Source organism: Arvicola amphibius, chromosome 12, assembly GCF_903992535.2.
Source record: "Arvicola amphibius chromosome 12, mArvAmp1.2, whole genome shotgun sequence".
Taxonomy (NCBI): Eukaryota; Metazoa; Chordata; class Mammalia; order Rodentia; family Cricetidae; genus Arvicola; species Arvicola amphibius.
In genome coordinates this window covers 126,841,815-126,868,023 of record NC_052058.2, presented here as the reverse complement: position 1 = coordinate 126,868,023, position 26,209 = coordinate 126,841,815, and the positions used below count along the sequence as shown (strand labels likewise).

At 43.5% G+C, this 26,209-nt stretch overlaps 1 protein-coding gene across 1 annotated transcript in view; it reads left to right on the top strand.

Annotated features, from left to right (window-relative positions):
• Positions 1-26,209, top strand: part of Nell1 (neural EGFL like 1) — an 834,960-nt gene that overhangs the window by 646,797 nt on the left and 161,954 nt on the right. Inside the window, 1 exon segment of the mRNA XM_038313841.1 lies at positions 15,309-15,404. Within this exon segment, the coding sequence (XP_038169769.1) occupies positions 15,309-15,404 (96 nt within the window).

Here is a 26,209-nt window from a genome sequence, read left to right as displayed (position 1 = left end):
TTGAAAGAACATCTGTAAAGACTTGAAAGAAATTATTTTCTACTTTGGGAGACGTGTGTGTGTGTGTGTGTGTGTGTGTGTGTGTGTTGCAAAGAAACTTCTGGAAACAGCTCATAAAGCACATTATTATTTTTATATTCCTCTTTTAAAATTCTAAATAATGTATTATTGATTAACAGTTTCCTGCTTATATAGTGAAATGTCCCTTCATCCCCTGCTAGGCCCTCCCTCATCCCCTACTCAAATCATTCTTCCCAGCAAGTCCCCTTTGCTTAACCTTTCTAGTGCCAAACTCAACGTCTTGAAATTATAGAGTCAATATAAAACAGTCACAGGCCCCATTCTCTTACAAAGGACTGTGGGCTTTAATGATAAGCAGGTGATGAAAATATATTAATTTCTTTTTTAAAGTTTTGTTTTAGTTTTATTTGTATGTCCAGTGAATTATGCCATGTGTGTCTGCAGTGATGGCAGAGGCCAGGGGATGACATCAGCCCCCTGGAAACTGGAGTTCGGGGCAATCAGGGGATGCTGGAAATCAAACATGGGTCCTCTGAAAGAGTCATGCATGTTCTTAATGTCCAAGTCTTGTCTCTGTCCCAAGTGACATTTTATTTTTTTTTCTATTTTTTTTCTCATGGTTTATTTTTTTTATATTTAAAAATTTCCATCTCCTTCCCTCCTCCTCCCCCCTCCCTCCCCTCCTCCTCCTCCTTCCCTCCCCTCCCCTCCACCCATACCTCCCTTCCCTCCCTCTCAAGGCCAAGGAGCCATCAGGGTTCCCCACTCTATGCTAAGACCAAGGTCCTCCCAACACCCCCCAGGTCCAGGAAGGTGATCGACCAAGCTGAGAAGGCTCCCACAGAGCCCGTCCATGAAGAACAATCAGAGCCCAGAGCCATTGTCCTTTGCTTCTCAGTCAGCCCCCGCTGTTGGCCACATTCAGAGAGACGGGTTTGGTCGCATGATCCATCAGTCCCATTCCAACTGGAGTTGGTGATCTCCCATTAGTTCTGTCCCACCGTCTCCATGAGTGAACGCACCCCTCTCGTTCCTGACTTTCTCCCTCATGTTCTCGCTCCTTCTGCTCCTCATCAGGACCTTGGGAGCTCAGTCCAGTGCTCCAATGTGGGGCTCAGTCACCTTCCCCATCTGTCGCCAGCTGGAGGTTCCCTCACGGTCCTGACTTTCTTTCTCATGTTCTCTCTCCTTCTGCTCCTCATCAGGACCTTGGGAGCTCAGTCCGGTGCTCCAATGTGGGGCTCTGTCATTTTCTTCATCTATCGTCAGGTGGAGGTTCTATGGTGATATGCAAGAAATTCATCAGTATGGCTATAGGAACTGGCCTTTTCAGGCTCCCTCTCCTCAGCTGCCCAAGGAACTAACTGGGGGCGTCTCCCTGGAAACCTGGGAACCCCTCTAGGGTCAAGTCTCTTGACAACCCTCAGGTAGCTCCTTAAATTAAGATATATGCTTCCCTGCTCCCATATCCACCCTTCCTATATCCCAAGCACCCCCATTCCTCCGAGCTCCCCCCGTTCTCCCCTTCACACTTTTCTCTCCCCATCTTCCCTTGGCCCAGTCTTGCCCAACCCTCAAGTTCCCAATTTTGCCTGACGATCGTGTCTACTTCCAATATCCAGGAGGATTACTATATCGTTTTTTGGGAGTTCACCTTCTTATTATCTTCTCAAGGATCCCAAATTTATAGGCTCGATGTCCTTTAATTATGGCTAGAAACCGAATATGAGTGAGTACATCCCATGTTCATCTTTATGGGTCTGGGTTACCTCACTCAGAATAGTGTTTTCTATTTCCATCCATTTGCCTGCAAAATTCAAGATGTCATTGTTTTTTACCGCTGAGTAGTATTCTAGCATGTATATATTCCACAGTTTCTTCATCCATTCTTCCACTGAAGGGCATCTAGGTTGTTTCCAGGATCTGGCTATTACAAATAATGCTGCTATGAACATAGATGAGCATATGCTTTTGTTGTATGATTGGGCATCTCTTGGGTAGATTCCCAATAGTGGAATTGCTGGGTCCTGGGGTAGGTTGATCCCGAATTTCCTGAGAAACCGCCACACTGCTTTCCAAAGTGGTTGCACAAGTTTGCATTCCCACCAGCAATGGATGAGTGTACCCCTTACCCCACAACCTCTCCAGCAAAGGTTATTATTGGTGTTTTGGATTTTAGCCAATCTGACAGGTGTAAGATGATATCTCAAAGTTGTTTTGATTTGCATTTCCCTGATAGCTAGGGAGGTTGAGCATGACCTTAAGTGTCTTTTGGCCATTCGAACTTCTTCTGTTGAGAATTCTCTGTTCAGTTCAGCGCCCCATTTTTTAATTGGGTTAATTGACATTTTACCGTCTAGTCTCTTGAGTTCCCTATATATTTTAGAGATCAGACCTTTGTCAGTTGCAGGGTTGGTGAAGATCTTTTCCCAGTCAGTAGGCTGCCTTTGTGTCTTAGTGACAATGGCCTTTGCTTTACAGAAGCTGCTCAACTTCAGGAGGTCCCATTTATTCAATGTTGTCCTTAATGTCTGTGCAGCTGGGGTTATGCGCAGGAAACGGTTCCCTGTGCCCATTTGTTGTAGAGTACTTCCCACTTTCTCCTCTATCAAGCTCAATGTGTTCAGACTGATATTGAGGTCTTTAATCCATTTGGATTTGAGTTTTGTGCATGGTGATAGATATGGATCTACTTTCATTCTTCTACAGGTTGACATCCAGTTATGCCAGCACCATTTGTTGAAGATGCCCTCTTTCTTCCATTGTGTACTTTTGGCTCCTTTATCAAAAATCAGGTGTTCATAGGTTTGTGGTTTAAGATCCTTGTCTTCTATACGATTCCATTGGTCAACTTCTCTGTTTTTATGCCAATACCAAGCTGTTTTCAATACTGTAGCTCTGTAATAGAGTTTGAAGTCAGGGATGGTAATACCTCCAGAAGTACCTTATGCTATTTGTGGCTATTGTGAAAGGTGATACTTCTCTGATTTCCCTCTCTGCTTCCTTATCCTTTGTGTATAGGAGGGCGACTGATTTTTTGGAGTTGATCTTGTAACCTGCCACGTTACTGAAGGAGTTTATCAGCTGTAGGAGTTCTTTGGTGGAGTTTTTGGGGTCGCTTATGTATACTATCATATCATCTGCAAATAATGAAAGTTTAACTTCTTCCTTTCCAAATTGAATCCCCTTGATTCCCTTATGTTGTCTTATTGCTATTGCTAGAACTTCAAGCACTATATTGAAGAGATAAGGAGAGAGTGGATAGCCTTGTCGTGTTCCTGAATTTAGTGGGATAGCCTTGAGTTTCTCTCCGTTTAATTTGATGTTAGCTGTCGGCTTGCTGTAAATAGCTTTTATTATATTTAGGAATGACCCTTGTATCCCTAATCTCTCCAAAACTTTTATCATAAAAGGGTGCTGAATTTTGTCAATGCTTTTTCAGCATCTAATGAGATGACCATATGGTTTTTTTCCTTCAGTTTATTTATATGATGGATTACATTGATAGATTTTCGTATGTTGAACCAGTCCTGCATCTCTGGGATGAAGCCTACTTGATCGTAGTGGATAATTTTTCTAATGTGTTCTTGGATTCAGTTTGCCAGTATTTTATTGAGAATTTTTGCGTCAATGTTCATGAGTGAGATTGGCCTGTAATTCTCTTTCTTGGTTGAGTCTTTGTGTGGTTTAGGTATCAGGGTAACTGTAGCTTCATAGAAGGAATTTGGCAGTGACTCTTGTGTTTCTATATTATGAAATACCTTAAGGAGTATAGGTATTAGGTCTTCTTGGAAGTTCTGGTAGAATTCCGCATTGAAACCATCTGGTCCTGGGCTCTTTTTGAAGGGAGGTTTCTGATAACAGTTTCTAATTCTTCACGACTAACAGGACGATTTAGAGCATTTACCTGGTCCTGGTTTAACTTTGGTATATGGTATTTATCTAAAAAACTGTCCATTTCTTTTACATTTTCCAATTTTGTGGCATACAGGCTTTTGTAGTAAGATCTAATGATTCTCTGAATTTCCTCTGAGTCTGTGGTTATGTCCCCCTTTTCATTTCTGATCTTATTAATTTGCGTGTTCTCCCTCTGCCGTTTGATTAGTTTGGCTAAGGGTTTGTCAATCTTGTTGATTTTCTCCAAGAACCAGCTTCTTGTTTCATTGATTCTTTGGATTGTTTTCTGTGTTTCTATTTTGTTGATTTCTGCCCTCAGTTTGATTATTTCCAGTCTTCTACTTCTCCTAGGTGAGTCTGCTTCTTTTTTTTCCAGAGCTTTCAGGTGTGCTGTTAAGTCACCAATGAGTGCTTTCTCCGTTTTCTTTAAGTGGGCACTTAGTGCTATGAACTTTCCTCTTAGCACTGCTTTCATTGTGTCCCATAGGTTTGAGTATGTTGTGTCTTTGTTTTCATTAAATTCAAGAAAGACTTTAATTTCTTTCTTTATTTCTTCCTTGACCCAGGTGTGGGTCAGTAGTTGACTGTTTCAGTTTCCATGAGTTTGTGGGCTTTCTGGGGGTAGCATTGTTGTTGAATTCTAATTTAATCCATGGTGATCCGATAAGACACAGGTGGTTACTAATATTTTTTTGTAACTGTGGAAGTTTGCTTTGTTACCAAGTATATGGTCAATTTTCGAAAAGGTTCCATGAGCCGCAGAGAAGAAGGTATATTCTTTCCTATTTGGGTGGAATGTTCTATAGATGTCTGTTAAGTCCATTTGGTTCATTACCTCCATTAAGTCTTTCAATTCTCTGTTAGATTTCTGTCTGATTGACCTGTCCATTGGTGAGAGAAGAGTGTTGAAGTCTCCAACTATTAGTGTGTGTGGTTTGATGGCTGCCTTGAGTTCTAGAAGTGTTTCTTTTACATATGTGGGAGCTTTTATATTAGGGGCATAGATATTCAGGATTGAGACTTCATTCTGATGGATTTTTCCTGTTATGAGTATAAAGTGTCCCTTTCCATCTCTTCTGATTGATTTTAGTTTGAAGTCAACTTTGTTGGAAATTAGTATGGCCACACCCGCTTGTTTCTTAGGGCCATTTGCTTGATAAACCTTTTCCCAACCCTTTACTCTGAGTAGGTGTCTGTCTTTGTGGTTGAGGTGTGTTTCTTGTAAACAGCAAAATGTTGGATTCTGTTTTCGTATCCAGTCTCTTAGCCTGTGCCTTTTTATAGGTGAATTGAGTCCATTGATATTAAGTGATATTAATGACCAGTGGTTGTTAACTTCAGTCATTTTTAGTAGTAGAGTTTGTGTGTTTCCCTTCTTCTAGTTGTGCTGGTGAAGGGTCGCTAGATGCCTGAGTTATTGTGGGCATTGTTGGACTCCTTGGTTTGTGATTTTCCTTCTATTACTTTCTGCAAGGCTGGATTTGTGGCTGCGTATTGTTTAAATCTGTTTTTGTCCTGGAATATCTTGTTTTCTCCATCAATGGTGAATGCAAGCTTTGCTGGGTATAGTAGTCTAGGCTTGCATCCATGTTCCCTTAGTGTCTGTAGCACATCTATCCAAGCTCTTCTGGCTTTCATGGTTTCCATTGAGAAATCAGGTGTAATTCTGATAGGTTTCCCTTTATATGTTATTTGACCTTTTTCCTTTGCAGCTCTTAATATCTGTTCTTTATTCTGTATGTTTTGTGTTTTGATTATTATATGGCGTGGGGATGCTTTCTTTTGATCCAGTCTATTTGGTGTTCTGTAGGCTTCTTGTACCTTCATAGGAACATCCTTCTTTAGGTTGGGGAAGTTTTCTTCTATAATTTTGTTGAATATGTTTTCTGGGCCTTTGAGTTTTAATTCTTCTCCTTCTTCTACCCCAATTATTCTTAGGTTTGGTCTTTTCATGGTGTCCCAGATTTCCTGAATGTTTTGTGTTAAGAATTTGTTAGATTTGTTTAGTTCTTTAATCTGTGAGTTTATTTCCTCTATAGTATCTTCAGAGTCCGAGATTCTTTCTTCCATCTCTTGTATTCGGTTGGAAATACTTGTCTCTGAAGTTTCTGTTCGTTTACTCAGTTTCCATTTCCAGTCGTCCCTCAGATTGTGTTTTCTTCAATACCTCCATTTCATTAATCAGGTCTTGTACTGTTTCCCTTACCTGTTTGATTGCTTTTTCTTGTTTTTCTTGTTTTTCTTGGGTATCTTTGAGAGATTTATTTATTTCATCTACCTTTTTGTTTGTCATCTCCATTTCTTTATGGCAGTTTTTTACCTCCTGTTTAAGGTCCTCTATTATTTTCATAAAGTACTGTTTAATGTCGGTTTCTTCTATATCTTCTGGGGTAGGGTGTTCAATTCTTGTTGTTTCGGGACGTCTGGCTTGTGGTGATGTCATGTTGCCTTTCATGTTGTTGAAGGAGCTCCTGCATTGGCGCCTGCCCATCTCTTCCTTCAAAAGGAGCCCGGAGGCGTTTGGTGTCCTAGACCAATCTTTGCTGTGACTGAAACTGGTTGGATCTCCCCAGTGCCAGAGGAGGACCTATTCTTTGCGTCACAATCTGAAGAAGCCCACACTCCCTTGCAGGAATCCTCAGACCTGCCTGGAGGCCAGGGTCTGACTCCTCTGGGTGGATGGCCTTAGAACAGGAGCAGGACACCTGAGAACACTAGGAAAAGCTTGGGAGACACACAGGGAAGGGAGAAACGGACACAAGCCTGCAGAGGGAAGTGGGGGTAGGGGGTCTGTGCTCTCTTCCAGGGCAGGTTGCCCCCGGGTCCGCATTCACTCACCAGTTCAGATGGAATGTCAGGGCACAGGATCAGGGATTCCAGGCAGTCCAGGGTCGCAGCCCAGACAAAAGGGCCAAGGTGGGGGCAGGGCGGGATGGAATACCACACAGCGAACCTGGTAGCACAATCTGAAGGAGCCCGCACCCCTCCACAGGAATCCTCAGACCTGCCTGGAGGCCAGAGTCTGACCCCTTTGGGTAGATGGCCTTAGAACTGGAGCAGGACACCCCAAAGAATGATTGATCCTCTGGCAGACTGTCAGGTCCCCTTGCAGGCCAGGCAGCTCTCAGACAAAGGCCTACCTTGCCCCGGGCAGTCAAATGAAGGAGGGGACCTCCCACCGGCCTGGGTGCACTCAATTCCAGGTCCCCAGAGCCCAAATAGGCTGAGCTGTGGGATTTTGTGGCCCCAAAGATGGGAGGATGAGGCAGGGGGAGGGGGGGGAGGATTCTGGGTGCAAGCTGGGAAGGGACAGGGAGAGAGAGGCGGTATCTGGGGAGAATAACCCCTGCAGGAAGAGCAGGAAGTGTGCTGGTGGCAGGGGGAGTTGTGGAGAGTCGGTGGTCCCTCTCCGGGCAGCTGCCGCGGTTCGGGCACTCACTCCTCACTCACCCCAAAGAATGATGGATCCTCCGGCAGACTGTCAGGTCCCCTTGCAGGCCAAGCAGCTCTCAGACAAAGGCCTACCTTGCCCCAGGCAGTCAAATGAAGGAGGGGACCTCCCACCGGCCTGGGTGCACTCAATTCCAGGTCCCCAGAGCCTAAACAGGCTGAGCTGTGGGATTTTGTGGCCCCAAAGACGGGAGGATGAGGCAGGGGGAGGGGGGGAGGATTCTGGGTGCAAGCTGGGAAGGGACAGGAAGAGAGAGGCAGTATCCGGGGAGAATAACCCCTGCAGGAAGAGCAGGAAGTGTGCTGGTGGCAGGGGGAGTTGTGGAGAGTCGGTGGTCCCTCTCCGGGCAGCTGCCGCGGTTCGGGCACTCACTCCTCACTCACCCCAAAGAATGATGGATCCTCCAGCAGACTGTCAGGTCCCCTTGCAGGCCAAGCAGCTCTCAGACAAAGGCCTACCTTGCCCCAGGCAGTCAAATGAAGGAGGGGACCTCCCACCGGCCTGGGTGCACTCAATTCCAGGTCCCCAGAGCCTAAACAGGCTGAGCTGTGGGATTTTGTGGCCCCAAAGACGGGAGGATGAGGCAGGGGGAGGGGGGGAGGATTCTGGGTGTAAGCTGGGAAGGGACAGGGAGAGGGAGGCGGTATCTGGGGAGAATAACCCCTGCAGGAAGAGCCCCAAGTGACATTTTAAAAGGCATAGGTTTAGTGGATTGTGAAAGCAAAGTCTTGGACTATAGCTGGGTGTCCAATTGGTGTTGTTCAGAACAGAGTAAACCACAAATAAGAATGAACAGAAAGTATCACAAAGAGCTCTATATCTATACATATGCTTACTTTATATGTACTTGTGAGGTCTGTATTTTTATAGGGCACTTCTTACCATTTATTCTGGTGCATTGTTAATGAAGCATAGTCTCAAAGCCATCTAATGGACAGAGCCACGGAAGCACGGCTGAGAAACAGATGGATTTTCAAGGCAAGGGTGATGGCTGGCCCACAGGCTCTGAGGTCCTTGCTCGCTTTGCTGCTCTGTTTTCTTGTCCACCATTGAGTCTCTCACCTCGTTTCTTCTCATCAGCACCTTCCTTCATGAAAAACCTTGACCAGAAAGATCACATTTCCTGAATCTTCTGACTCTTACAGGCCTGACCCCAATGGCAGCTCTGTTGGGAATCTTTGCTCCAGTCTACTTTGCATGATTAATTATGGTGTCCTTGTGTCCCCCAACTGTTCTCACCACTACCATAGGTATCTATCCCCTTTTATGATTTCACCGTCTGCTGCAATTGGGTGGGTGTCTCGGGAAAGGGGCAATGCTCCTGACTAGGAGTGGATATATCGGCACCTAGTTTATTACCTGAACACTGGAGGCTGCAGAGCCCTCATGGGCACAGCCTGGTGATATGAGAACTCTCCCCTCCAAATCTAGGATGCCACTCAGTAGAAGTATGACCTCTGACCCCTTGCTTAGGTCCGAGCCAGCATTTTCATCTGAGAAGTGTCTGCCATGGGTGGGTGCTGTAATGAGGAAATGGAATCCTGCACACAAGGTCTTACTACAGTGTTGGCCATATAACAAGCTTCCTAAGAACAAAATTTTGTACTGAAGACAAAAACAGATGCTTCTCTGGAGCTCTTGGTATTAAAACTGATCTTGTTGAAGGTGATTTTCTTTTCTTTCAAAAACAGTGTATGTGAGGCCGGAGCTGGAGAGATGGCCCAGCCATTAAGAGCACACATTGCTCTTTCCCAGACCCAAGTTTTGTTCTCAGCACCCACAATGAATGGCTCACAGTAACTCCAGCTCCAGCGGAACTGATGGCCTCTCTTGGCACCTCCAGCCAACTGTACTCATATGCACACACCACATAGAAACATGCATACATAATTAAAAAGACCAGGAATCTTCTTAAAAGTATGATGTTTTAAGTTTTATTTGTGTATTATTTTATTCTTTATTTCATATATGTAGATAATTATTTTAGTCATTTTAATTCCCTGTTACCCTGTCTCTCCTCCTTCATCCCTCATCCACTGAAACTCACATGTTTTCCAAGTTACCCTCCTAATTTCATGTTGGTTTCATGTCTGTGACCCACTGTTCATGCAGGGGTGACTAACTGCATGAGCATGTGTGGACCGTGGGAGCCTGCCAACCTTTAGAGACATACCCTCCCCACAGTCACCAGGAACTGTCACTTGATGACAACTTTGAAAGTGGATAATTATTACAATATACAGTACACCATGACTTCGAGACTCAAAAGACAGCAAGTGGGAACTGAAGACATTTGCAGGTTTTATGTATCATAGTTGGTGTTCTGCTTGACTTTTATCCAACTTATCTCCATTTGTTTGATGGGATGGTTGAGGAGAGAAAAATGGAAGACACAGAGGCTGGATAAAAGTAATAAGACTTTGGTCCCAGAGTTATGTAATGGACTTAACTGAGTAACTTGAAGTAAAAGTTTTTCCATCTCATGATTACTGATATTTCAGGCTGAGCAATTCTTCGTTGTGCAGGGCTGCCCTGTGCCTTGTATGGTAAGTGGTGACATCTCAGGACACAGTAGAATACTGTCCCTCCCCCACCTTAACAACCCAAAGTACTTGAAGGGTTCTTTGATAAATCACATATTCTGAAAACGACCAAGAACTAAGCAAAAATGAAACATGGCATGCCCTTCATTGTTGGCAGGACTGCCTTGGATAATGGGAGTTATGTCTGATATCAAGAGCAAAATGAAGCTGATGTGCTCTTCAGCCCACCAGCACCCAGGAGAGGAGTGGGCATGGTGCTGTGCCTGTGGCCTTGCTTATTTCAGCTCACCCCACTGTGCTGCTCAGCCCACCAGCAACCCCAAGAGGAGTGGGCATGGTGCTGTGCCTGTGGCCTTGCTTATTTAAGCTCACCCCATTTCAAGCTTTTGATACATATCATCAAGTGGACTATAAGTCATGGAAGCTGACTTTTGTTTATTATCAAATTAATTAATAGTGTGTTTAACAGTCTAACCGATGCCTTGCAGATGGCCCAGATTAGCCTAGGAATGGTGGTTTTGCCCGCCTATGGTATTTAGGTACTTCTATCTACTTCTTTCATCAGACGAACATCATCCTTATCTGTGTCTTTCCCACAGGCTGGACCAATAGAAACAGGCAGAGGGCTCAGAAACAAACCCAAGGAAGGATGCTCATTTGCCAGGGTTTGAGGATGCTCTAGGAGCTAAGAAGTGTATGCCAGTAAAACTTGAAGAGGACCAGGAGACGTGTTCAATGTGTGCAGGGCTATTACTTTTTATTAGTGTGTGCCGTGGTTATTGGATGTAACACCTGGTTCCCGTGAGCAGCTCCGTTGATTTCACGTGCCAAAATTGTTTTCAGCACAAGCATGCATTCTTTCTGTAGATTAAATCTCACCCAGAGGTTTCTGATTTTATTTTTCTTGCAAATATAAAGAGCTCTCTCAAAAACAGACGCATGCCGTCTTAGGGTTGATCTGATCAAGCACCTCCTTCAGGGCAGTAAGTTAATAACAAATGGCACCAAAATAACAGATCGAAGCCTGTAACCTTGTTGTCTCTCTTTAATCTGTCTATGCCATGCTTCAGATTCTGGATAGTGGTTGACAAATAAATCTGTTATTAAATCCCAAACCCATGTCACTGAATTTCTCTGAGTTTGTCAGGGAGTTAAGACCCCAGGTCTGCGACTCTTCACTGTTCCCTGAGGTCACTGAGTTGGGAAGGAATGGAGACCCAACTCTGTCTTGACTGCATAGGGATCTTTCTTGTCTTACTCAGCACTGCATTGCTAGAGTCTTGAAAAGAAAGTGACTTAAAAAATATCACTGTTGTCTGGCCCAGGAGAATCCTAATGATAAAATCAGGACTAACCTTCGGGTGTGAGGGCATCATGTTCTCCATTCATTGTGCTGAGTGGCTGAAGTTAATGGTTCAACAGGCAACGTCACTGCTAGCCACCAGTGCCTCGTGATTGAAATACAGAGAGATGAAATATTTTGCCGACGGTTACACAGATCTTAAGCCTGAGGTAGGATGACCCATAGACTGCCACTGTCTCCCCAGCTGCAGCATTCAGGAAGGAAAGCAGGCTCTGCCCCTTGCCTGGGCAGCACAATAGTGTCAATCCTGTTGGCGGAGGGGTGGGTGAGTTGATCCCAAAGTTGTGAGCATGGAAGAGCTGCTCCCATTGTTCATCTGTCTGGGGTGGCAAGGACACAGGAGAGATAACCACCCCCATCAGTGCCTGAGGCAGGCGGGAAAGCTAGCCCTGACATCATAAGAGCAGGAGAGCTGTCCGTGACCCTCATCAGCTGTAACATTCCGTAGAGTGGCACCAATGCCATGCCTGGGCAACCCAGTAGAGCTGACCCTAAAGGTGTAGGTGTGGGAGAACTGACCTAGGACAGGGCCGCAGGAGAACTGGCTCCGCCCCCTGCTCATTGCTGCAAAGGGTGAACTAAGCAGGGCGATGTAGAAGAGCTCTCCCTGGTGGTGAGGATGGGGAGAGCTGGTGGGCTGACCATGCAACCACCCAGGCCCAGTCCTTCAGACCCAAAGCTGCAGGATCTCCACAACACAGGGCAACAACAGGACATCCCAGAGAGAGTCCCAGTGAGGGCCCAGCATGGATAGTGTGGCAGAAACCAGAGACCTCAAACCAGACCAATGACTCTTTGAAATGAATACTTACAAGAAAAGATATATGGATAAAGGGGAGGAAAGCCTATCAGGATGTGAGTAATCACCCATCCTGTTTAAACTAGAATACAACAGTTTCTTCTTGATATTTTATAAATTGCCGCAAAAAATTTGTGTTGCTCTTGATTCCCCCATTGTAGTTAAAGTTTTGGATGACAAGGTCTTTCTTTACTTTGTTTTGTCTTATTTTCTCATTTTTGTCTAATGGTCAAGGGAGAAATTATTTTCTTCCTTACTCTAGATAAATCCCATTTAAAATTGCTATATGCCTAGATCTATGAGAGGTGTAAGCAGACATAAACAAAAATGTAAGGCTTACCAAGTAGGGGAATGGATTACATAGTCATTAAGTAAACTGGTTATTATGCTATCCGGTTACATTTTGTGTTTGAATTTTAACCAATTTCCGTAATTATTTTTGAACTATTTAAGAAAGAATAAACCTGCCTTTCTGATTGTAGGTGAATCTCCACTGTAAAGGAAAGGAGACAGGGTTGTAAGTAAAGGTGTTTGCTTGAGCCATAGCTCTGGCAGCCAGTGGCAATGTGCTCACAGTTTCTGAACCCCATTTTGAGCATTTTTATATCAAAATAATAATAAGTATAAGATATTTCCATGCTGGTATCAATAGAATATGTTGGTAGATCTTCTTGTAGAATTGGTTTGTTTTCAAGGTCTTTCAATTTTTTATTATTATTCTATGTATATGAGTGATTTCTTTGCATGTGTGTCTGTGCACCGTGTGTATGTAGTCCATGCACAGGGCAAACGTGGGTGCCATGTTCCCCTGGTTGTGAGTAACTATGCGAGTGCTGGAAACTGCACTTGGATCTCCTGGGAAAGCAGCCATTTCTGTTAACCAGTGAGCCGTCTCTGCAGCTCCCAGCAAGGTTTTTAATGTCGCGTCCCCAGTCTGTACTTCATGGTCACCATGGTACTGGTACCAATTGACTTTACACAGCAGAACACATAGCGTGGTTTATGTAAAGTTCTTTACAATGCAAACTCACTTCATCCTCATGGAGCCTGTTACACATGACATAACCATGGAGCCCGCCGAGTCACCAATGTCTCACAGGTTCTCACAGTATTGCTTTTATAGAAGAGATGAGTAAGTCTTCAGGGCCCATACAGTATGGAAAGTCAAGCTGAACTCTCTCCTTCCAGCCCTGTGGTCTTCCGCCACCCCTTGATGTCCCCTCTCATCTGCCACCCTCTGCCACTCTCACTTGGCAGAAACACTGAGTTACATTACTGTGATGCAAAGTGTGCTTCGGATATCACACTGAAAATGCCACGCACAAGAGCACAAAGTCACGGTGTGATTTCTCAAGATGCACGTATGTTTTTTGATGAACACACCAAAGCGGACTTTGCCTAGACCTCTTTGGTTGTTGCTGTTGTTTTTGTGCCAGTATGCTAGTGTGCTGGGAGGAGGAAGCAATCCTCTAGTTCCAAGGTCTGCACTCTCCTACAGCACAGAAAGCAAGTTACAATTAATCGCTGAATCTGTAGAATATGAGTTTACCCGAGAGATAGTAAATGATGTGGAAAACAGCAACACTGTGATAAGTTCTACGCCTTTGGTTCTCAGCATTCCAAACACACCCTGTGGCTTTTTATAGCTAGACTCATATTAATTATGTGATGATGGCAACAGACGGCCAGGACATTTTTCCAGGGTGACATTTTCTTACTGCAATTAAAATTTAAAACTGTTGCTCATCCAGTTCTCATATGAATACAAGGAACTCAGCCTTAATCATTTCAATCAGCGTCACTAACAGCGAATTCCAATGACTTTCTTCGTCAGCAACTTGCATGTTTTGTTATAACACTTTTCAGTGGGTTATCCCGAATGGAAGTGATGCAGAATTGCAGAAATAGGAGCTTTCCTAGCAGAGCAACCTGCAAAATGGAGAATAAGCTATGGAGCTAGTATCTTCAGTGACCGCTATGGGGTAGATGCTGAGATTATAGGACACGGTGAGGAGCCAACAACAGCTTAGCTAGTGAGTGTCCTTGAGGGTCTGATGGTGGGTGGTTGGGAAGGGGGTTGGTAGCTGTGTATAAGGGAACAGTTGTGAGTGCTGCCTTGCTGTGGGTGTGTAACAGGGACCCCCTCAGCTGGAAAGCCCTGGGGGTGGAGTCTGGGTTTTAGTTCTGTTTCTGTGAGAAAAGCCCCTGACAAAAAGCAGTGTAACTTGGGAAAGGACTTGCAATCCCAAGTCAGAGTTCATTCCTTTCAAAAGTCAAGGCAAGGAGCTTAAAAAAGCTTTTCCTATCTACAGGGTAAAGCTAGAGAGAGCTTAAGTTCATGGACCCTTGCCTGCTTGCTTGTGCTCAGCTAGCCTCCTCTTCTGTTGTACTCTTCAGGATCCCTTACTTAGGGGATGCTGCCCCCGATAATGTACTGGGTCACTTCATATCAGTTAATCTAATACCCTATAGGCAAGCCTGCAGGGTCCCCTGCTATAAAGGATTCTTCATGAGTCTTCTCTTCATAAGCGAGTCTATGTTGCATCACATTGGCAGTCAGTATTGAGGAGCTCAGGTGGGGTGGGATAGCTTTGTAGACTTACCATCTGTGGACGTTAAGGCCACACCCTTTTCAAGGGACATTTCACATTCAGATACTTTCCCTTCAAGGTAATTTTTTTGGGAGGGGGCTAAATATTTTAGCTGTGAGGATGGTGTGTTATTTATGGGAGGCAAAATACTGGAGCCAACATAAATATTCAAGTGTAAAGAATTTGTTATATTTATTGCTTTATAAAAATGTTATCAAATACCAATTTTTGAATAATTAAAATATATAGTTATGAAAGATGGTATAAATGCTATTTATTGGGAAAAATAATTTCTAAGGCAAATGAGAATTGGAGAGTCTTTGCCCACAATCCCACCTTTCCCTTTTGACCTATTCATCTCAGGTGATTTCAAATAAATCAATAAAGGTGGCGGCAGAAACCTCTGCCAGTACCAGCTCTCATTTAGCGCATGCCAAGCCCAAGTGTAACACCTTCCATCTATTATTTCAACTGATTTGACATACAGCCGCGGGAAAAGTATTGCTATATTTATTTGTTCACGTGTAGGGAAAGCTCTGAATATGTCCGTGCAGAGATGAGTTCCCTGGGCAGGGTGTGTGTAAGGAATCGTTTGCGAGCACCAGCGAACGTTACCTAAACTAAGTCTTTGTTTCCACCACAGCCTTCTGCGAGGAGGGCTGCAGATTCGGCGGTACCTGCGTGGCTCCTAACAAGTGCGTCTGTCCTTCCGGATTCACAGGAAGCCACTGCGAGAAAGGTAGGGTCACTCTGACTTGCTTCTCAGGTGTGTGGGTGGGTGGGAAAGCAACTCAGAGCGAAGGAGTGGCAGCCGTCTCCCTCGGAGGTCTGTGGGAGACGACGACACTTTGTGTTTTGATGGTGGGCTTAGCGTTCCAAAGCTGGTCCCTTTTGACGACCGGATGGCATAATGGGCTTCATCTTTCTGAATGTGGAATCTCATCTGCCCTCCGTCCAGTGCATCTAGCTTAGCAAGGTCAGGTCTTTTCTCTGCTGCAGTTTTCTCTGTGTGTTTTTATTCAGGGTTAATTAGAGATAAGGCACTGACCTGCCCTACTCGTCATCAGTCCGGTAGCCGTTCCCAAACTGCTGGAGCGATAACAATCTGCTGTGTCGATGGAACCTCAAAGAGCAGCGCCTGCTCTCGGCATGAAAGTAAATTAGATAATTGCAACAGCAGGGTTATTGGTGTGCTTGGGATTTTAGTCCATTATTGGTTTATTGGGGATATTATCATTTATGAACTCAATAATATAAAGCAGTTAATATCAGTATGCTTCCTCTATATGCACCTTTCTGTTTGCACTAAATGTGTCATTTACACGTGGTACTGTTTCGTGAAGCCTAGCCCTCCTGGTGATTGGGAATGCCCTACCTGTGCACATGAGAGATTTGCAGTTTGCGCTCATGCACGCAAACCTGTTAACAAGGGTGTCAGAGTACACACAAGTAAACACTGAGGTTTCGTTTGCCATGCTTTTGCTGAGCAGCACTCACGCATTGTGCTTCCCTAAGTCTGGTTATCACGCCTGACACCTCTCGAGTCACAGGTAGGGTAGATGGGCATGATGCTGCAGGTAGCCTCGTTAGTTAAAGAGGAGCAAATGTCCTTGCCTGGTGCTGGAATTAAGAAAAGATATTCTTTCATTTTCTTGTTCTTAAAAAGCTACTGAATTTACATCATGGATTTTTAAAACGTGGCCACTTGCTGGCTATGGGGGCATACATCTTTAATTCCAGTATCGGGGGCCAGAGGTTGATAGAGCTCTGTGCGTTGGGCGCCAACCTGGTTTACATAGAGACCTGCAGTCCATCCAGGGACAAGCAGAAACAATTACTTTCCTTCACGCCGTCCAATGCGTTACCTTTCACTGTTTATTTTGGATTTTGTATATTAACCATTTGAAAATACCTCCATATTTAACTCCATTAGATATTCAGTGAGGAAATCAATTGTTTCCAAAGATTGTGATCTTATCAGCAAAGCAAATAATTTTTTATTAAATAATATTAATTAACTAGCTTGTCTTGGTTTCAAGTGCCAGATTGTCCAAGCATCATGAGAGACTTGCCTTGGGAAGCTTAAGAATTATTGTTCAAAGCAAGGGAACGTAAGGGTAACAGCTCTTGCAATACATTTGATTTTAATTAGCTTTTTAAAGGAAAAAGGGAATGAAAAGATTCTTATGTTTCATTTAGACCCTCTCTGTATCCTTCAACAGAATCTATGGGAGCTAGCAGGGCACAAAATAGTGATGTTCATCATGGACCTTGCGAAGACCACTGCTAATGGGGGGCTCATCTCTATACACTAACTACATGTTAATCTTTTTTAGTGGGTGCTTTCATATTTTAGAAAAAAACATTAAAGGGCTGTGTAAAGGTTTTTTTTCCTTTTTTTCCCCACAGAGTCTTGATATCTTGGCTCCACTGGTTTAGAACTCACAGTGTAGACCAGACTGGCCTTGAACTCACAGTGATCCACTTGCTTCTGCCTTCTGATTGCTTGAATTAAAGATGATTGCTACTATGCCCAGCATGAGAAGCATATCTTTATTCCCATTTATTTGGATGACAATTTAAAACTGATCTGGGATCAATAACTTTTGCCTTAGCCCAAACTAAGAGAAATTTTCACATTGCATCCTATAGCCTGTGCTTCTCAAGGGCCGATGAGTGGCACTCTTGGTAAAATAGAGAGAGTTCATTTAGAATACAGCATTAAGGAGATGTAGCAATAGAAAGAAAAGGAAAACCTATAAATGAGAGGATACACAGGCCGCTGCAGTCATGAGCATACCAAGGCTGTGGTTACCTGCACCAGCCTTGTGCACAGATGCCACTAGGGTGGGGATAGTTGGGAGGAGGCAGTGTGAACAGGGGAGGACAAGGGAATGAGAGAGGGCAATGGAGAGTGAGTGCGATCGCAAGGCATTCACTCACAAGGAAGAACTTGCTAAGAAGAAGCTAAAAATATTATTTCCCCAGACTAGGGGAATTGGAATATGAGGAATGGTTCCACAAGTCTGCATTTTCACTGAGTAGCTCTGGGTGCTACAGTATTTAATCATAATATCGACAGCGTCTATTAAGATTGCAAACCTTTGAGGGGGCATTGCTACACAATGGGACCAACAGTCCGTGGCTGCCCAGGGAAGTGACTGGATTCTCTTGCCACATCGATTCCCCCTTTGTCTCATTTTCCTCTTAGTGAGTGTTTGAGACACTCTTCCTCTTTGGCCTTTAATGTGTAGTACAACCAAGCGTAGGTCCAGATGGTAACAGAGACGGGAAGCAGAAAGGAAACGTTTCTAGTCAAGTCCATGCCCTATAGATAAAAAGTTACAATCAGCAACTGCACATGCTTGAATTCTTAAAACACCTCACGTGAAGATCAACTGATGTAAGAATCTTCTGTGTGGTACTTCGAATACATTCATCCGTTTAATACTGGCCAGTGTTCTACGGGGTTCTTCATAGAAAGGATCAAAGACATTTTCCCAATCAGCTGTGCGCAAGGGATCTGGGTGAGTTGTATGGTGACCACTGCAGGTCTGTGTCCTGTCTGGGCTGAACTGCTGTATGGTGTTGACCATTAGCTTATGAGTATCAAGTCTATTGGCCACTGAAACGTCCTGCTCTTTTGAGAGCCAGTGGCAACATGCAGGTACGTTGTGAGTGCCTGTGGCTCAATTACACTAAATCTCCTGTTTGCTCTGTTGTCAGACGAAATGGCCTGATTTGAGCCACTTACACAGGTTCCCTTGGCTCCTCTACTTCCTGGTTTGATTCAGTGCTTATGATATTTAGCTTTTCAAAATTCAAGGGCACTTACTTAGGTTGCTGAAGTTGTTCTTTTAAATAAAATGATGTCTGTAGTAGACTGAAATCACAGACCTGGCTTCTGTTTAATACAAAAGATCAACAACTGTGCACTTGTTTCTGTTGATGTGGGTTTGTTAAGCTTCGGGTTTCCATAGCCCCTCACGGTAGACAAGCATTGTTCTTGTTGATTCCTGGACATGCTGTGTCAGTTCTAAATTCACCCTTTGGGTGCTTCTTCTCTGTGCCTTTAGCATGATCTAGGTTCCTGTTAACCGGGAGAATTATATAGAATGAGAGCATCATAGTATGAGGTTCTGTTCTGCTAAATGAACATATTATTACGCTGCTCCCAGACTTTTTCGCTTTAGCCCCCTCAGAGGCGTTTGTTTCGGTTTGTTGTTAATAGAACACTGACCAGTGTTGCATTGGTGAACATGCTCACAGAAAGCACCACATATGGTAGTTGGTTCTTAAAACTGGGGTCTGCGAGTAGTCAACATGCTGAGAATAAGAGACCGTGGAGGAGCAGCTCGAACTGGGACATCTATGTCACCCTTTCCCCCACACAACCATGGGTTCCCTTGGAAGCTGCCACAGCGAGCAGGTGCCTGTAGCGAAATGGCATTCCCAGACATCACATCCCAGTTACGTAGACTCACAGCAGCTGTGATGGTGTACACAAGACTTGCACAGAAGCAAGTCAGCCAGAAGCCCAGCATAGATGGGGGTGGCATTTGTGAAGTCCCACCCCCTTGTTGAGGAACCATTGGGAATTGGTGACAGTATGGGTGAAGGGGGTAGAAAGGTATTGGTTTTCTTCAGGGATGTAGGGCCTGAAAATCTCCCCATGGGGCAGTAGATGATCCCAGGACCATAGAGGTAACACTAAATAGATGGAGTTTTGTTTTGGATTAAGATCACGTGACGTTGTTAGGGCTTTCGTGTGGGCCTTGAATCTTAAGGAGTTTCCCACTTGGATCCTTGAAAAGACAATCCTTTGGAAGTTCTAAGTCTCTGCCCCCTAGTGGCTTGGTGCCCTGCCAAACTGACAGGTGATTGGGATGGTTTTCAAAGCAGAAACCTGACCCCCACCCCAAGCTTAGCTCAAGTGCAGGGGCCTGCATGCCAGGTTTTAATTTCTCCTTTGCTCTAGCATGTGTTGGGATGGGTTCAGAACCAGCTGTCAGTCATCCAGATCTGCAGCTGGTACCAGCTGCTAAGTACCCTGACACCTGAAGGGTGCTCCTGGGTGTTCTTGAAGGTTCCTCCCCTCCACCTCATCCCCAGTGAATTTAGGTGGGAAGTTCTCTTCCTGAGAGTGAGATTTTTGGCAAATAGCCTTCCTTTGAGGAAGTTTTCCACCCCACCCCACCCCACCCCACCTTACCTCACCCCACCCCGCCCCACCCCCACCCCCTGCCCTCGTATCATTAGTTCCTCCTGCTGGATTTTGGGGTTTAGGTTCAGAGATCCAGAAGGCAAGGGCTGATTAACACAGGATGAGCATGTTACCTGTGTTGTAAATGTGACTTGGAACTCAACTTTGGGATCTGAAAGTTCTTAAAACTGTTATTATGTACAGAACACTAATATGGAAAAAAATCCAAATTAGTATATTATTATAATGAAATTCAATGAATTTTGATATATAAATAAGTTTCTCAAGGTCGAGTCATTAACATTCCGTAGATCCTAACTATGCAAAGCTTGCCTTAAACAGAGTGTGTTGTAATGAGGATGAGGATGGAGGATGCCATTGGGAGATTAGAAGAAGAGCTTAGGAACGTGGGCCTGTTTCTGTAAGCCGTGCCAGCATTCATTACTGTAAAGCTCTTAGCGCCTTTGCTGTTCAGAAAGGAGCCAATCATTTTTAACAGATTGACATTCATCATAAAATAAATGAAGGCTATTAGGAATTACCCTGTCTAGGCTGCAGTGCGGAAAATAATAGCTGTTTAGGTGGCAGACAGCTCTTGCCTCCCACCAGGCAAGCCCGCACTACTGAACTGTGAAAGTCAAGAGTTTGCTTCAGAGTCTCATTTTTAATCCTGTGTTCTGGAAAATACAAACACCACTGTAACGTGAAGGGTACTGCCTAAACAAAAAGCAAGGCAGCTTCCTGTGACCCCATGACCAACAGGAGCCTAGAATTACGAGCTTACCTCAGCACATCCTCATAATTCTTCGTGTCTAAGAATATGAGCCGCACTGTAGATCATGCAGGAAAAGACTAATTGAAGCCCCAAGCAGATCGCGAAGGAATATAAGTCAGGACTTGCGTCAGTTGATCCTAATAGGGTTTGTTGATCAGAAATGTAGCTATCTGAAAAGCGTTCATTTGGTCCAAAGTAGGATGGATCAAAGAACATGATCTGTGCCTTCCTCCTGCTTTAATGGTAAGTAGTTCCTGACACTATGAGGTAATGAGGTTTTATCACAGCCTCTGATTTAACAGAGACCTCGAAATTATCTATAGGTGACTGCAATTGTAACCAAGTAGCTGGCGTCCATGAGGAGAGACCTGTAAGATTATTGTATTAGATGATACCTTGCTAAGAAAACCTTTCCTGACCCCAGTCCTTAAAAGATACATGTCCAATTCTATAGTGTGATAAAGACCCATGTGATTAGACCTCGGCCACTCTCTGTAGATGGATCTCCTCCTCCTCTTAAGTCTCAGATTTTAGCTCATCTTAAGCTACTCCCAACCTCTGAATTGCACTGTATATTTTCAGATCTCTGAGTTTTTTCTTTGTAATTGTTCTCTCTGCCCCTATAACATACACAGACTTAAATATTTATCAAGAATGTGTGGAATATCCAGTAATAGGAACATCTGGTAACTGAAAGTCCTTGATAATTAAAAAAAAAGTATTTTCTTACATTCTTCCTAGGTCTTTTATGTTGTCTGTGCCTAGATTCATTTGTTTATTTTTCTCATTGTCCACATAAGCCACCTAGCCAAGCTTTGGAAATTCACATACAATCTCTGCTGGGTGGTTTTACGTCAACTTGACACCATCGGAGAGAAAACGCTTCCATAAGGTGCAGTAGGTTTAGACAGGCCTATAGGGCATTTTCCGAATTAGCGATTGATGAGGGGAGCGGGAACACTCCTGGGCTGGTGGTTCTGGGAACTATAAGAAAGCAGGCTGAGTAAGCCATGGAGAACAAGCCAGTAAGCAGCGCTCCTGCTCCAGGTTCCTGCCTTGCTTGAGTTCTTGCCCCGACTTTCTCCTGTGATGAGCTGTGAAACTGTTTGTTCCTGAAGTTGCTTTTGGACATGGTGTTTTGTCATAGAACTAGAAACCCTAACTAAGACAGAATCCAAATTTCATATGGTGTTCTCCTCTAGGGCCTTTGGGAACAATGTTACGGTTATTTCTCATCTAGGTCATGGGGAGAAAGTCTAGCTCCATCCTTTCGCTGTCAAATATACTTAGAGACTAACACGGGACATATTGAGTCCCTGTTAAAATATGAATCTGACCTCATCATTCTTCCGTTCCAAATTCTCCGGCTCCTACTTTCATGTAGTAAACGTCAAAATCATTGCAGCAGCCCATGAAAAGTCTCTTCTCCAAAACCTGGGCATTTAGAGAGCTTACCCACCGCTGGCCTAAACCCTCATGCTGCCTTTTGCCCCAGACTCTACCACCTGTATTCCTGACTTACACTGTCTGACCCAGCAGAGTGTCTCATTTGCCTAGCTTGCCCTTGTCTCTTCCCTCCTTGTGCTGACAATACCTGCTGTAGGCTCTCACATAAGTGCCTGTAGCTTGGTTCTTACTCAGAAAATCTTTATAGAAAGTCAATAAGACTTCTTTTATACCAAGTAAGCATAATCTCGTGAGATCAAAGTCACGTCCACTCATCAGTAGTTACCAGCCATGTGCTGGTCATCTAGGCAGCAAACATCTTTCTAGTTCTTATTCTATGAGTGATCCCCTGCCGCTGTTCTGAAGGTGGCTGTGTGCCAGGGATTGTTTAAGGAGAGTTCCTGTTATCATTCTTGTTTAGATGAGGAGATTGAGGTTTGAAGGGGTCAAGTGACATGTTGGAGATCACACAAATGGGACTGGGGTGCACACCTATAGCATAATATGCAGTTTCTGTCATTTTAAGCTCTACTTGTCTGTATTAGAAGTATTCTTGGAAATTATCTTTTATCTGTTCAAATCACTATCATTTCTCTCTTCTCAGTTTTTACAACTATTAGAGTTTTGACCTAGCAAATAGTTGATAAATGTTATACTTCTTATTAAGCTGTAAAATAATTTTAGGTACAGAAATAAGCAAAAAAAAAGCAGATAAGGAAATTTAATAAAAATTTGGAAAATTTCATTGATGTTTACAAAATGCACAAGTCACACAAAACCCAAGTAAATCACTCGATGGATTTATTGATTTTAAGTCAGCATCTTATGGACTTTACTTCAGATTGCCCCATCCCCCCGTAACACTCAGCATAGCTCAGGATGACCTTGAACTTCTGATTCCCCTGCTTCTACTTCCAGAGGTTTGAGTGACAGGTATGTGTCCTCATGCCTAGTCCATACTGTGCTGAGGATTGAACCTGGGGCTTCAAGTATGCCAGGCAAGCACTGTGCCAACTGAGCTACGTCCCCAGCTCCCATTCCTCCGCTGAATCAGTGGAACTATTCTTTATTTCTCCACATAGTTGAAGCTTAATGTGAGTAATTAATAATACCCCGGATCTCCTTTTATAGTCCATTGAGTAAGTAAACTTGTTTTTAGTTGGGAAGTTACAACTTGATCAGCTTTTATAAAGAGAAGCATGTTTGAAAACCGTGAAAGCTAAAAGGTAGGACATTGTCTTCTTCCCAAAAGGCCTCTCTCTGGGCCTGTCCCAGCATTCTGCAGAGAGCGAGCACAGTCCAGGCTTTCTGGAATTGCTGGGAGAGATCAGATACTATTCTGATGGCTTTACCACATATTATTTCTTTATTTTCATCCTGACTACAGTGGGACATGAATAGGATCATGTCTATTTGGGTTTTGTGATGCTTCTTTTGCCTGGAGATTCTTGCTCTACAGTAGAGAACTTTTCTGTTCTGGTTTCATTGTGTAGATTCTCTATGCGTGTTCGTTTAATCATGGATTCTGAGGTTTGGTATTTTGGTTGTGTCCCCATTTCTTGAACATTGTTGTCATAGTTGTGTATTCTTTTTCTTTGCTGGTGGTTGGGCGTCTGTCTCTCCCTCCTTGTCCCCACCTGGGATGTCCTTTGTCCTCTCTGGTCCAGTGTCTCAGAGGCAGTTGTTTTCCTTTACACACTATTTTTTTAAAAAATTTTCTTTAACTCTCTATGTTTTCAAAACCCTCAGTTTTATTGTTGATGTTTTCCATTCACATGAACTTTTCTCCCATGTTGCTGGTTTTCTTACTCGTTTTATAGACTCTGTCCTTTGTGACACTGACTTCCCTCTCTGTAAATTCATCTGCCTCATGACATCTGCCTTAAGGTCATGACCATCTTCAGAGAAGTCATGCCTCCTCTCTTTTTATGCTTCTTGGCTTTCTTGTGATTTGTACACTGGCATTTTGATTACATTTTCTAGGTTTTTTTGATAATCTTCTTTCTTATTGAGCATCCCATTCTCAAGAACTCAGTTCCAGTCTGCTTTGGGATGAGGGACTGGCTTTTCCCTTCCAAGTCACCTGGATTCAGCTCATCTGCCTTTCCCACTCCCAGTCTTCAGCTATCCTATCAATCTGTGAAGTTACGCAGTGATTTCTCCTTTCCTCCTGTCCCATCTTCTGCCTTTCAACAGCTTACACAGAAGTAGTCTCTTCTGCTCTACCACATTACCCAGAATTCCCCTTTCTTTGTTCGAGAAGAAGAGCTACTCTAGGGGTAAAAGAGGAGACTTTTTGGATGAAGTAGTGACTAGATCTCTGAGTCTGGACCACACTTGCTAGGCTGCTTTTCTAATTGTTCTGCTTACTGCTGTATGATTCCGTGGTTTCATCCCTCTTACTTAATATTTTACTATTTTGTGGGTGTGGTAGGGATTTTTCTCTTTACCTTTCTACTTATTAAACATAAGGTTTCAGTGGATCATCTGATGTATTTAAAGTCTGGTGGCTCATCTGATATACTGTACAGTATTATCTGTTTTTATCATGGTTTCTCACAAGTCTCGTTCTCCCTCCAACATAACATATGCCACTGTGGACAGACTCCTGCCTCTTCCTTCATGGGCCTGTGTTCTCTTGAGACATTTCCCCCAATAGCATCAAAGTGCAGAATGAGACTGTGAATTGTATTTGCCTAAATACTGCCAGTGTCTGCAGAATAGTTTGAATCAGATCACAGTCTACAGGCATTGCTGGGTTGGGTAGGCATGGCATAAATGCGAGCTTGCTCACAAGAGCCACCATGGCCCTTTCCAACCTTACATGGTGGATGGTCATTTGTCTGTCTGTCTGCCTGCCTGTCTTTCTGCCTGCCCCCTTTCTTTCTCTCTTCCTCGCTTTCTCACTCTTTCTCTCTCTCATTTATCTACCAAATATTTATCCAGTTATCAAGTATTTATTATTGTCATGTAATTATCTATTTATTAGTTATCTGTCATCCCTCATAAATCAGATATACTTTTCTCTGCTTATCATCTATATTAATTTTCTATATAATATATTACATATGCTATGCATCTTATATCTGTATTTTATAAATACCTATTTATATAGACATATAATTATAAATTATACATATAAATATGTAATAGACCATTGTTTAGTTTTGATTTCACTAAGTCTAGATGTGTCTATTTATCTATTCTTATGCTTCCTTGTCTGTTAGAGTCCCTCTGTAAATTGCCCCTTCATTTCCTTTTCTATTTCCCAAATGTTCCTCTTATTCTTCTCTTTATGCCTGAGACTGGTGCATAGGATTGCGTAGACTGACTATGGGACTATGGTGGAGAGTGGCTTAGGTGGTAGCAGTGGGGCATTGCATCTTGTTCTCTATCAGATCATCAACTTCTTCATCTACTTTGTCTGTTGTGAGGTTTTGACATTTCATGTCCTGTGTCAAAGTTCTGCTCCATTTCAGACTGTTGCATTTCATAGGGCACACCAAGAGCATACACTTATAAAGACTACAGCAGGTATTAGACTGGTGTCATTGGACAAAGTGCAGAAATGTGCTTCTCGGTAAAACACCAGTGTCTGTTCAAAGAGGTAGAAATAGGTTTAGAGGGTTGTTGCCTTTGCTAGCTCTAGTGCTTTCAGCAACTCTAACCATTGAGAATATTTGGGTATAAAGATGGGGATAATCTTGAGTTGAGGGAGGGTAAATCATGATCAAAATATATTGTGTAAAATATTTAAATAAAAATAGAAAAACAGATTTTTAAACAGCAAAACATTTGCATTGTAAATAGAGGAAAGGGGAAAAATAAAAATAACTGGCAATATTTACACTGAGAGAAAACTCTACTCTGACTTCTGTTTTACTACTTGATTATACCACCCCCACCTCGAGTGTGTGTGTGTGTGTGTGTGTGTGTGTGTGTGTGTGTGGTATGCAGTACTGAGGTAAAGACAGCATGTTCACAGTATGTTCCCACAATGCTATCCACCTGTGTTTTCATTTCTGCAGAGTCTCCCACTGGTGTGGCTGAACAAGTAGGCTAGGCTGGATTCCAGCAAGCTCTGGGACTCCCCTGTGTCCACCTCCCTGGCACTGGGACT